The sequence below is a fragment of the Pagrus pagrus genome, assembly GCF_965226575.1.
Source record: "Pagrus pagrus genome assembly, chromosome: 7".
Classification (NCBI taxonomy): domain Eukaryota; kingdom Metazoa; phylum Chordata; class Actinopteri; order Spariformes; family Sparidae; genus Pagrus; species Pagrus pagrus.
The window spans coordinates 5821382-5834412 of NC_140191.1; the positions used below are offsets into that span (position 1 = coordinate 5821382).

The 13031-nt window shown below is 42.5% G+C and overlaps 1 protein-coding gene across 1 annotated transcript in view; it reads right to left on the minus strand.

Annotated features, from left to right (window-relative positions):
* The window catches only part of rgl2 (ral guanine nucleotide dissociation stimulator-like 2), a 32897-nt gene extending 22677 nt beyond the window's left edge, over positions 1–10220 (minus strand). The window contains exons 1-2 of the mRNA XM_084358134.1: positions 10012–10220; positions 6088–6254 (exon numbers count right to left, since the gene is read on the minus strand). Coding sequence (XP_084214260.1) covers positions 6088–6246 — 159 coding nt within the window. The 5' untranslated portion in view covers positions 6247–6254; positions 10012–10220. The remainder of the gene's footprint in view (positions 1–6087; positions 6255–10011) is intronic.
* Positions 10221–13031: the final 2811 nt, after the last annotated feature.

Here is a 13031-nt window from a genome sequence, read left to right on the forward strand (position 1 = left end):
GCTACAGTTAGCAGCTGTTAGCGGTTACTCCGTTGATATGCTGCCCCCTATCTGTTTGGAGTATGAATTCAACAGGTGGCCAATTCTTACATATTGCACCTTTAAGCATGCAGATATAATTTTATCCTAAAGTCAAGTCATCCAGATAAATTGACGCTCACTGGAACCTTAAAATTTTGGCTGAAGTGCTTACAAAAAAACTGAAAGTGGGCAAAAAATGTTAAAAGCAAAATGTTGTGTGAACTTCTTCAGGAGTGCAGCTGTTGATGAGCATTAGTCATCCTAAAAAGCCAGACTACACAGAGTGAACTGTATTTACTCTGACTTAAAGCCTGACATCACCGACTGTATCATAAGGACTCTGCTTGACACAACTTGCAGAAGCTTTATTTAATCTGGGTTTATAGTTGTAGTTATAATCGCCCATTTTGTAAACTTCACTGAGCTGAGTCTTCATTAAATACTCTGAATGTGCCGACAGAGAATAATACTTAATTACAATTTTCTTAAAGGTCCCGAGTGTAGGACTTATGAGGATCTATTGGCAGAAAAAGAATCTAATATTGGTAATTAATGATTTCATTGAAGCGTAATAACCAGAAACTAAGAATCGTTGTGTTTTCATCACCTTTTGAGGGGTGTTCAGTTGGTTGCATTGTACAACATCACCCATAGATGCCACTAAATCCAACACAATGGACCATTAAAAGGTCCGTCTTCCTCCAAAGGTCTTGAACAAACTTGTATTTAGCGATCAAAAACTGTCAGAGCTTGTTTAAATGCAGTTAGATCATATAATTCAGTCTCTCCGCTCTCTTATAAAAGAGTGAAAGAGATTCAAAGCTCTTTTTCTGGTCACTTTTCTGGCCTTTGGCAGTTTAGCAGCACAGCGACCCTCTGGGCCTTTATCACAGACACAAAGAAAACCAGTACTTGGCTCTGACAGAGCTGGTACATTGAGATAAAACTAGATTCAGTGGAGCGTCAATTGGGTTCGCTTTCCGAAAACCAGGCTGAATCTGGGTCAGAGAAGCCAGCCTTTTTACTGCGGATGAACTTCTCAAAGGGTAATAGGTGTGTGTAATTTTGGAGTTCAGCTGCTTCAAAGGCTGGTGGATAGGCATCATGATTACAGGCCACTGCAGTGGGTGGCGAGATTTCAAAAGGACTGTGCAGCTGTTATTAGGGAATCTCGACTAAAAGTTGACTTTTCCCTCACGTACCATTGTTTTTGCCATGTAACACTTTGTTTGTGTTCTTTTGAAAGATGGGATCTTCTCGTAGGGCCCTAAGCTCTCCTTTCTCTTACAGTTCCCCCACCCCCGGCTGCATGCAGGAAGTACATAATAAGTGGAGACAAACACAGGAAGCAGGACGTGCCGTCGTGTTGCGAGGCTATTTTTCTTCCCCTCTCCTTCCATCACAAGTCCAAGCTGCGTCAACCTCTGCTCCCGAGCAACTACGTCAGCTATTGGACGGCACCAGGCAGAAAGCAACGGGCAGGAAGCCGACTCTCCATTTTCACCCCCTGGTTTTAAAAAACAACCAGTTCCAGCCTTTTTTCCTTAAACAAATCCATGTAGTTGGGACTTCCGCTGTGCCAAAAAGCTTTGACTTTGAACAAATACACACACCGCTGACGCCCTTATTTACAACCCTGCACAAGTCTTTCCACCAAACAGGGGGTCATAAATACATCTTCTGAAGCTTTATTTAAAGATAACCATTGTTTTTGCGAGTGGTCCGAAACCCCGACCCCTTCCTTCCTATCTTTCTCTCTGCTCCTCTTCTCACGCTTTCATCTACGTATCCCTCGGTGCCCGTTATCTACTCTCTTTCAAGTAAAACTCTGTGGCATTAGAGCCAAAGCTGTTCTGTTCCCCTTAAAGGAGAAAAAAAAACCTCCTGTGGATACTCTGTTTCTGTAGATACCATCAGTATGTGATGTTCTGCAAGTTAGTTTAAAGGGAATATTGGACTTTTCGGTGTTCAAACTTTACCTTGACCTGGCTCCTGTTATTCTACATTAGTGAGTGATTTCCATTAAATTCACAGATAAGAGGCTGTCATTTGTTCCTATCAGTCAATACTTTATGTGTGTATTTACAGCAGCTAACTAGCCAGCCAAGTAATGTGGGGGGGGTAAAACATATGGCCAAAAGTATGTGGACAGATTTCTTAGACAGAATAAATAGTGGATGAAGCTTCAAGGCCTGAAAAGTGAAGTGTCTTAAACCTGCATTCTTTAAAATCGCCAGGAGGAGATGACCCCTCTGGTTGCAAAAATAAGTCTGATTATATATATAAGCTTATGAGAAAATAACCTTTCTTCTAACTTGATTTATTACCTCAGTAAACAGTTTCATAATGAGTTCATGGTCTCAATTGCTAGTTTCACGTCTTCTTCAACACAGCATGATGTTCATTTTGTAAATTATGGTCCCATTTAGAGTAAAATAGACGTTAAAGCACGGTTGCTTTGGGGCGTGGCTACTTTGCGTTGATACACAATCCGGGTATCCTTATCTCTGGATCCAAAAATCCAAGATGTTGACGACCGTAACGTCAAACTCAAGGCTTCAAAACTGTCGTCCAAAACAAAACAATGGAGGATGTCATGGTTTGGTTCACACTTCCTCTTGAGACAATTATTTCTGTCACTTTACATGTATACAACCAAGTGAAGCACTATGAATGACTTCCTGGAGAGACTGCCTGAGGATGTGCTCTGTTATCTCCATATTTAAACAATATCACATCTCCCTCCTCTCTATGATGGCGGACCTTACACGCCACCTTCAAGCTGTATCCATCCTGAACACACAGTGTGGTCCGACAACTGGCTCTGTTCTGGTCCAACCTTGCCCTCACAGCTGATGTTCCAGTTAAACCCAAGGGTGTTGGCCAGGGTTGAGGTCAAGTCACGTTCTTCCACACACCAGTATGCTACTATTACCTTCATTTAAATAAGGGGTCCAGCCCAAACCATGAAAAACAGACACAGACCAAAACTTCATCTAGAGATGTTGAGCTACAGCATTTCTATTTCTGCCTTCAAGTGGAACACATGTAGTTATTATTTTTAGGGATGCACAAGCCATTTATTTTAAAAAAGAAGGTTCATTACTTGTAGTTTGTGCTCATCTAAGGGTAAAATGTAGATTTAATAGCTCTCATAAGTTGTTGTGTTTAATCTCGGAGACTTCTTCCATCCCATTGTACAACGTGTGTTGCAGAACATATTGCAATCGTGTTGTCTTTCCCTGAAACTGTGAATTATTATCATTATAGTCGATAAATGGAGCAGCTATAAGCCCAATATTCTGTATATCATGCATCCCTGGTAATTTTTCACACACAAAGTTTGTCTTTTCTTTGGGAAATAGTGAATGATTTGCTCCGTATAAAAGAAAAGAAAAGTAACGTCAACGGGATCAAACATTTTTAAAAACATGTCACGGCTTGTCCACGCTGGCCTATCAGAAAATGTCCACCTACATAGATGTGAGTACGACACCAGTGAATCGTTCAGATGGACTCTTCTCCTGAAATGTGACCCGACTTGAGGGAACCGTCTAATAACAGCTGGGCCCCCTTATTCAAAATGTATTTTCATCCTTGTCTACTGAAGCTACCTTCACATATTTCTGCTTTCTCTGTGAAGGATTTCTTGTGGTGTAATTGTTGAATATCTACATGAAAATGGTGAGTTAGATTCATATCTGAGCTGACTACTCTTCTGTAGCTGCCTTTGAAATATTCTCTTCTTCGAAACCATTATCTACATTTATCCTTTGAGAGTAGAAAAATACACCGGCAAGCAAGAAAAACAGGCTTCAAAATGCTTCATCAATATCAGTTACCGTGCCAAAGTGTCAAGGTAGGTGTAAAGGTTTGATTTTCACCTCAAGAAATGAAACTGAACTCAGAAACGCAATTTGCTTCTTTCACCTACAAGCTTCACTTTTCACTCGAGGCTGCCACTTCATGCATTCTGACTCACACATTCAAGTTTCCTCATTAAAGAATGAGCGAGTGGCTGTATCGGTTTCCACTCGACAGACCGTCCTTGGAGACAGTCTGTGATACCGGATAGTGTTTATAGGCAGAGCAGGTGTACACCACATCGACCGGCCAGACCGCCACATACATTATTTACTGCGAGGTCCAGCAGCCGCCATGTGACACGAGCACGGAGGAAGTCTGCTCGCTCGGAAAGGAGAGTCAGGGCAACTTCTTTTTTTAGCTGCGAGGAGTTTCTCGAGGCCCGGCGTGAAGGAAAACCAGAGAGCCATTTGTAGGTCATGTTTGGTGGGGCCAGGAGAGTTGGTCAGGAAAACATCATGACTCAGGGGAAATGTTGTGTTGCCAATATAGCTCAGCTGTAGATATCAAAAATAACTATGAAAAATAAACTGAAGCCGCATAGTTAGAAAACAACATCCCAACTGTGTGTGAAGTTCAGACAGCATCCGAATGAAAAGCTCCTGATAAGGTTCAACTATCAAGTCACTAAACATTAACAGAGGTGAAAGGTCGTGGGAATTTCACCTGTGCCATAAACCTTTTGACTTCCTCAATTTTAGTTCAACTTTAGTCCATATCACACACGGCTGAGGGTAGGTGGAAAAACTGCATTGAAATTGAGATGTTTACCTGTACACATACAAACTTTACACTACTACAGTCATGCCAGTGCGTTGAGCTAAATGCTAACAAGCTCACAATGACCATGCAAACACCCCGAGGCTAAGCAGGTGTAATGTTTACCTTTTTGCTAATTAGCAATAAAGTCAAAGTAGAGCTGAGGCTGATGGAAATGTAATTAGTTTTGCAGGTATTTGGTCATAAATTAGACTTTTGACATGCTGTTGGCACCGAAGGGAAAAGTGAAGAGGGATCACCAACGTTATCACAACTCATCCTGCAGGGGACATAAATAATAAAGCTAATAGTTGTTAAGATACATCACTGAAAATGAAAAACCTCAACTTTATGGTGGCGCTACAGGAAAAGTCAGCATGATTTATCCTGTGAGGGCCCAGGAGGTTTGTACCAATACATCGGCACAAGCATCCAATAGTTGCTGAGATATTTCAGTCTGGACCAAGCTGGCGGACAGACCGGCTGACCGAAATCAGGAGTCAGAGTGAAACCGGGACTGTTGGCTTCTCAAAATCCCATCGGTATCGTAATGACACTTTCAGTTTGACTAGAAATCCAGCCTTGGATTTTTCGACAGTGTGCTGAGAAAGGCTTTGCTTTATACGCATTTTTAGAAAAACAGGATAGCAGTTTTTCTGAAAACCAATCTGACTGGCTCGTCGTTGTTTACTCAATATTTTGGTTTTTAGTGGTCTTTTCCCAGAAGCCCGAGACCTTCATGGAGGAAATATCATGTCTTGACAAATGTGGAGAGGTGGCGGTTGGTTCAGACCTGACTTTAATAACAGCCGGACAGAGAGGAGCGACCAGTGGAGTGTTTAGTATAAAATATATTACATTGAAATGGTTTCATCACCAGTTGAAAGTTCCTTGTAGTAGGTTAGTAAGTTTAAAATACTTCACTATATGAACAGCTACAGTGTTTATGCCATGATGTGAGTCTGAGTGCCACTATTCCTTTGAAAAATGAGTTTAATTTTCATCTGTGTAACTGGTTGACTTCACTCGGTTAATGGAAAATAACAGCATTTGGGTCGCTCTGATGGAAAAGCAGTAAATGTATGTCATCTTCATTTCTCTCTCTCTGCGTCTGATTCACAATGACTCTTTTCCCTCAGGGTTTTCTGAGAACCAGCCGACCGCATCTGCTGTTTATTCAAGAAAAACTGGTAGTCCAACGCAGCTCGTACGCTTTCACAGAGGACTGCCTGAAATGCTGTTAGCTGTGTCGGCCCAACAGGAGCCATGACAAATAAAAGGTATCCCCTCCTGAGGAAAAACTAATAAACTAGACTGGCAGCACGAAAATAACACAACAAAGAGAGATGTGAGAAATACTACAAGTTCATCTCACCCTCTGTAACTCGCTCAAGTGACAAAATGATGGATGTGTTTCAGTGCGGCAGAGGAGGAAACACTCACCTGTGAAGCATCCGATTCATCGCTGCCGCTCCCCCTCCGTGATTGGCTGCTCGGAGTGCCGCTGTCCGGCGGTAAGGGCCTGTAGCCAATGAGAGGGACCTCGCTTGACTCCACCCCCGGCAGGTCATAGCCACCTGTTCGCAGGTTACGGGGCAGCATGGTGCCGGCTGCCGCAGACAGGAAGAAGATGAGAAAAGAGATGTGTCACGGTCTGTTAGGCATCCGTTCAAGCAACGATATACAAATAAGCAGTAAAAGAAAGTAACGTTTGAAGCTCGTTAGACTTCATTCCACTTAAAAATCACTCTTAAAAAGTGTGTTAGTATTGTGTCTGTGCTTATATCAGGACAGAAACAGCTTCCTGTGTGTAAAACAATTCATTTTACAACACAACTGTTGGTTTTTGGGAAGTAACGAAGTGAAAATACTTTGTGAATGTACTTCAGTGGATTTTACAGGTATCTGTACTTTACTCGAGTATTTAACTTTCTGACTTTTTACATTTACACACACATATCTGGACTTTCTACTCCTTACATTTTCAAAACAGGTTGGAGATTAATCAATCATTTTTATTTTGTGTCATTGCACGCCGCCTTCCCAACATCAAGACTGATTTCAGAGCATATCACGGAGAGCAGACGTAAAAAGACGGAAACAGACAGAGAATGGGGAGAAAAGGCGTGTTAGTGTCTCGTATCTGCAGACACCCTGCAGCCCTCTGCCTGGATTTTCTCATTTTTTCAGTTTGTTGCTGCTCAGGACGTCTTACCAATCCAAGATGTCGGTATTTGACATCCTGGGATTGAAACTCATCAATCAGCTACCTTTCTGGTGTGTTTGCGAACAGCTCGGACAAATCCTCCTGATGCTCCCTTTGAGGTTAACAGTCTTTGTTATCATATTGAAATGATGCTTTTTAATTGATCTGTACTTCTACCTGAGTAAAGAATGTGTATACTTTTGGCACCAACTCTGGATTTAAGGCGAAAATACATTTCTGATCTGCTGTTCTTGTACATCATGAATCATCCGGACTTGTCAGATCGTCTGGCACGTCTGAGGAAGCTCGTTCTCTGTACATCGCATATCTGAGACGCACTCCTCGACATCTTGAGGTTTCAATTCTTTAAAATTGCGGCCTGAGACTCGTCTACTCATCACTTCCTTGCACTGTAATTTTGATACTTTCATTTATTCTGTTTTATCGAATCGCAGCTCATTTTTATCTTCCGTTTTATTGTACTCTTCTCAAATGCTGATTATGTCTTTTTTATTTTGCCTCGTGTTTCTTGTTAAATCAGGTCTTAAGGGACAGCCAGGTGCCTGCATGGGTATTAAACAGGTTTTGCTTGCTATAAACAATCCTCCTGTGCATAATGGCCATTTTAACGAGCTTCGGTGCAAATGATTGAGGACAAACTCCACAGTTCTCCTTCTGTGCAATGTTACATTCAAAAGTTTATCTGAAGCTCACATGCTACCTTTTTATGTCTTATGCAAAGCAGGGTGATCAAACGATGTGCAGACTGAACCGTTTGTGATCACACCAGAGTCTAATTAGAACAAAAATACATGCCAATAAATGTATTCCCACTTTAACGTCTGTGTTTGACTCATAATTTGTTGCTAAAGATCAATCTGGCTTTTAAAAACAGTTCAGCACACGTTTGCCGTTCAGATTCAGGTCATTTGAAATGAAAGGCACCCTGCAGCGAGCTCGGAGGCCATTTCGTGGATAATTTGTTTAACACATTCATTGTGCCGGACAGCAGGTCAGGATTTGCATAGCAACCCCTCCTTCCATTTCCCTTTCCCCCCCTCTTTGGTATTTGGACTGCCATGAAGATAGACATCTAGTAAACAGTGTTTCAGGAAGAGAGGTTGAAGCAGAGGCTGACGCTAAAAAAAGCGCAATCCGAATGTGACTTTTACGCGGTAGTTATAATGAAACCTCTGTACGGAGATTCGGTCGTTAATAAATGATGTGTGCTTTGCAGTTTCGACTTTGTTTGTGAGCAGAGAATGGCTGTCAGGTGGCTGCTGCAGCTGAAAACACACAGAATCAATCCCCTGAAGGACCCCTGTGGACTCTCACAGCGCCTGATGAGAATGAGCTAAAAAGCCTCAAGTGTGATATAAAAATGTGCTGGCACTCCCAACTTTCCATTGTGCTCTGGTCCCCTGCAGCCTTGCAGCACTTTGTTTCTTTCATTTTCAAAATGAGGAGGACAGACTTTGTTTGTCATGTGAGCTAGCTGAAATTCAAAATCAGGTTCATTTTTGCTTTTGCCGTCCTGTCAGCGAGGATGTAAGGGATGTACATTTGACATTAACGATCCAGCTAGGAGACAGTCCAAGTAGTGTGGCCAGAGTCAGCTGATACGGCTGCTAGCTCCTTGGTTAACTGCAAGCTCCCAGGAAGAGCGCCAGGTTTGGAAGCCAACTCTTGGAGTGCCCAAACCCTGTAATTACATCGTCACGTGAGGCTCTGGGGCCCGAAAAGACCTTTTCCCTGTCTGTAAACTCGAATATTACACAAATACACACAAATGCCATGAACGATATGAACAATGCTGTGGAATCATTGCTACTGAAATAATATTATTTACCACTGTATAGGCCTACAGTACGTATTGATCAACTTAATAAACACACAATCAGTATAGCAAGCTTAAAGGTGCAACATGTAAGAATTGGCCAGCTGTTGAATTCATATACAACAAATAGGGGGCAGCATATCACCAGATATAACCGGATAACTGCTTTCTGCTGCAAACTGTAGCTGCTGTTAGCAAGTTAGCTCAGTTAGCTGTGCAGCTCAGTGGCGCATGAGGACAAAATGACTCGACTTCCTGGATATAAAATTACCCGGACCTTCCGCGTTGTGGAGCGTCGGCACTTGAGACTTCCGCCTGCTGAGCCGGTCTTCTAGACGTTGCACAGTTAATCGGACTGAATGGCTCAAATTATGGCAGTGAAAGGAGTCATTTCGTGGGAGTTGTGATGCTCTGTATCACAATGTAAGCTTATGGGGAAAAAAAGTGTTTATGGGCCCCGGTGCATCACGTGATGTTTTAATTACACAATCTGGCCACTACAGAAGTCGGCTTCAAAGCCTGGGGCTCTGCCTGGGGGCTTGATCTGGACAGGAAGCTCGGGGCACCATGGAAGTGTTGGTGTTCACGCTGATTGCACAGGAGCTTTGACCCTAAACAACATAAAATCTGAACCTTCTTCACATTGTGTTGATAATGTGTGCAGTCAGCTGCTGCAGCTTTACTTCTGTTGTCAAACTCATGAGGGTCGAGGCATTGTTGTGTGCATGACAGGACAGTAAAAATAACTCAGAACCTAATCATAATCACTGAAGTTGTCATTGCTGTGGGTTTTGTCATGTTGCTCAAGAAAGCTAAGTTACAGTTTGCATGTGAGAGAAGGAAGGACACACGAGGGCCTGCAGGGAAAAACAAGTCATGAACAGTGCAGCTTATACTCTGACCAACGGCTGTGCAGCCTTGTGAATGCCTGCCATTCACTGCCTCTGACCACATATGACTGGAGTGTACACACACACACACACACACACACATATACAGCAGTAACTAGGTTACAGTTAAGTCACACCCCATAATGCTCCTTTTCTGCACATTACGCGCAGCCATAGGGTGGTGCTGCAGCCGTGCTCAGGGCTAATGATAATAACTCTGTCACAATGTATGCGGGGTGATAAGAATAGACTGTAAAAGTTTGTGCGTGCTGACACTCACTGTTACAACACACAGCACTCACTGATGCTTCCTACTATGAGTCACACTCACACTGACATGAAGGCCCTGGAGATTAAAAAAAAGCAACAAAAAAACAAACATGCGATATACAAATGAACCCAACAGTGGAGGAAGAAGCGGTGGTTCAACTTACTGAGAGCCGAGTGTCACTCGCGGGATGTGGGCTGTTCCAGCGGGGATCGGGCAGCATTGAGGTGACCGCCGGTGCTGCTGCTGCTGCTGCTGCTGCTGGATCGTCGGCCGGGGCTCAGCTGAGGAGAGTCGCGCCCATCTGTACCACCGTCACCGACGACAACGACGAGGGAGCTCCGTCCTCCGCCTCGGCCCCCCCCCTCCACCCACTCTCTCTCCCCCCCTATCAGTGTCCACACGCCGCTCGTCTGTCCAGACTTCAGCAGCTGATAGCGCACTTTGGTCAGGCTGCAAACTCCCTCTCCTCCTCCTCCTCCTCCTCTCTCCTCCTCCCTCCTCTCCTCCTCCTCCTCCCTCCTCTGGCTCCACCGTCGCAGTTCCTGTATGTTGTGCACTCAGCGCTTTGGCAACAGCTCGGTGTCTCTGGGTGGCTCACAGTGAGCGGATACCGCACAGCGCACCGGCTTCAGCGCGCCGCTCCTCCGGGGAAATGTCACCTCAGGGAGCGAGGGAGAGACGCGCACGGACGCATTTCCGCACCGTCCGCTCGCGCGCACGCACACACACGCGCAGTTTTGTGTTGCATGTGACAGTTTGTTAACCCTCATGCAACTGTTGGTGCACTTTATGTTTTTTTTTTGTTTAAACTGTAATTTTTGGACCTTTTTGGCTGTTTTAACGCATATTGCATACATTTTGGCTAAAGTGTTTTCCTTTAAAGAGGTCATATTATGATTATTTTCAGGTCCATGCTTTTATCTGAGGGTCCTAGTAGAACAGCTTTACATACTTTAATTTTCTAAAAACACATTATTTTCCTCATATGGTGCATTGCTGCAGCACCCTTTTCACATTTGAACTCTTGAACGCTCCGTTTTAGCTACAGAGTGAGACATCTGGCCTCTGTTCAATCTTTGTTGAGAGTTGCATGGGCATTACTTAACAGGCAGGATGTAGCCAATCAAAGGTAGAGTAGGGCAGGTCATGCCAGCAAGGTAGCCTGATCTAAAATAACACCACAACAGCAGGTAACCATGGCTGCAGCACAGCCCTATATTAATATATATATATATATATATATATATATATATATATATATAACAGCTGTTACATAGTGATGCACGTAAGTTACGGGGTGTTTCAGGCAGTGCAGGAGCAGTGTTTTCTGTGGGAGACTCCCTTTTAGCGTGGACTTTAGGCTTTTTTTTACTTTGCAGACCTTTTACATGCACAAAAATGCTTCATAACACAATAAAGGAGAGGCAAAAACACAAAAAGCATAATATGACCTCTTTAAATTTCAGCCTCAGCTCATAAACAGGACGGCAGCCAGGATTTTATAAATACTGAATTCATGACCTCAGTGTCCTCAATGGTAGCTACGGCCCTGCTCATATAATAAGTCTATAATACACTGTGTTTATTACAGACAGACAGCTGAAACTTTTGTCATCCCACTGTAATTACAGCATAAAATCATGCATCCCATGTTGTCAGGCTTTCATTCTGTGGTCCTGGATGAGTAAATTGGTATTTACAGGGTTAAAAACCTGAAAATGAATGAATAACCAGTAGTTGTAATCAGGACTGATGCTGGTTGAAAAATGTAACCCAGTGGAAATTGTAAATAATATTAATATACATCATTTTATGGCAGTTTCTGTGCATGAGATTAAAACCTCTTCACCTCGTGTAACCTGATCCTGAGGTTAACCACATCCCTCAATCCAAAAGCCCATAGAAACTTTATCTGAACAAGCGTTTGTTGCATCAAACCTTAATTCTAATCATGCAAACCCTGAGCTGCAACCAGCCTTAAAGAAACAGTTCACCCAAAAGTGAAAACTCATTATTTCATTCATCTATCTGAGTATAAAGTTGCAGAAAATGGAAATAATCAAGTGAAGTACAAGTACATCAAAACTGCACTTGAGTAAATGTACTCAGTTACATTCCATCACTGGAGTCGATCAGTTATCGGATCCAATATTCAGCATTTCTTGGATGATCAAAAGTGTTTTTTAAACTGATTGTGTCTGAAATGAATTAATTTTATAATCCAATACTTTGATTTTGATTCAAGGGTCAATCTGCAAAGTAACTGTAACTAAAGTTATCAAAGAAATGTAGTGGAGTACCTCACAGTACTTGAGGAAATGACATATACATGATATACTCAATGATGGAATGTAACCAAGTACATTTACTCAAGTTCTGTACTCAACTACAGTTGTATGTTATTTATACTTTACTTGAGTATTTCCAAGTTTCTGCTACTTTATACGTCCACTCCACTACAGTTTGGAGACAAATATTGTACTTTTTACTCCACTAGATTTGTTTGATAGCTTTAGTTACTAGTTTGTTTGCAGATTACATGTCGCATCAGCACATTTTAAATTAATGTATCATATCAGCAATCAAATAAAACAAAACCATCGAGTCTGATAATCAGAAAAATGCTGTATGTACTTTTACCTGTACCTTTTAATACTTAAGTACATATAATATCAGATACTTTAAGACTTTTACTCAACTATTCTTCATGTGGGTGACTTTCACGTTTACCAAAGTAATATTTTAACACAATATCTTGACGTTTATTCAAGTGTGACTGTCGGGTACTTCATACAACACTGGATATAATGCACTCTACACTTACTACATCAGAGCGTTTCAAGGTTGAGGCCTGTTTGATTTCAGTCTGGCTCTAAGCCTCGCCTGCCTCCTTGTGACCTCTCATCACAGTGCAGGAGCTGCGAGAAGTTCAAGATGTCATTTCCTTTTTCAGATTTTAAAGTCTTGACGAGGTGCAGCACTCCAGAATTAAAGAAAACAAAGAAGACTTAAAAAAAAAAGAGTTTTATCTTACAAATCACATCATTTACAACCCCAGTCAGAGTGTAATAACCGGCCTTGAACGCCCCTCAGACTGACTGCTGCCTGGTTGCAGTGGTGCTGTAGTGCTTGTATTTGCTCGCCACCCAGTGGTAACAGTTGGAAATTGGCATTTTAACACTC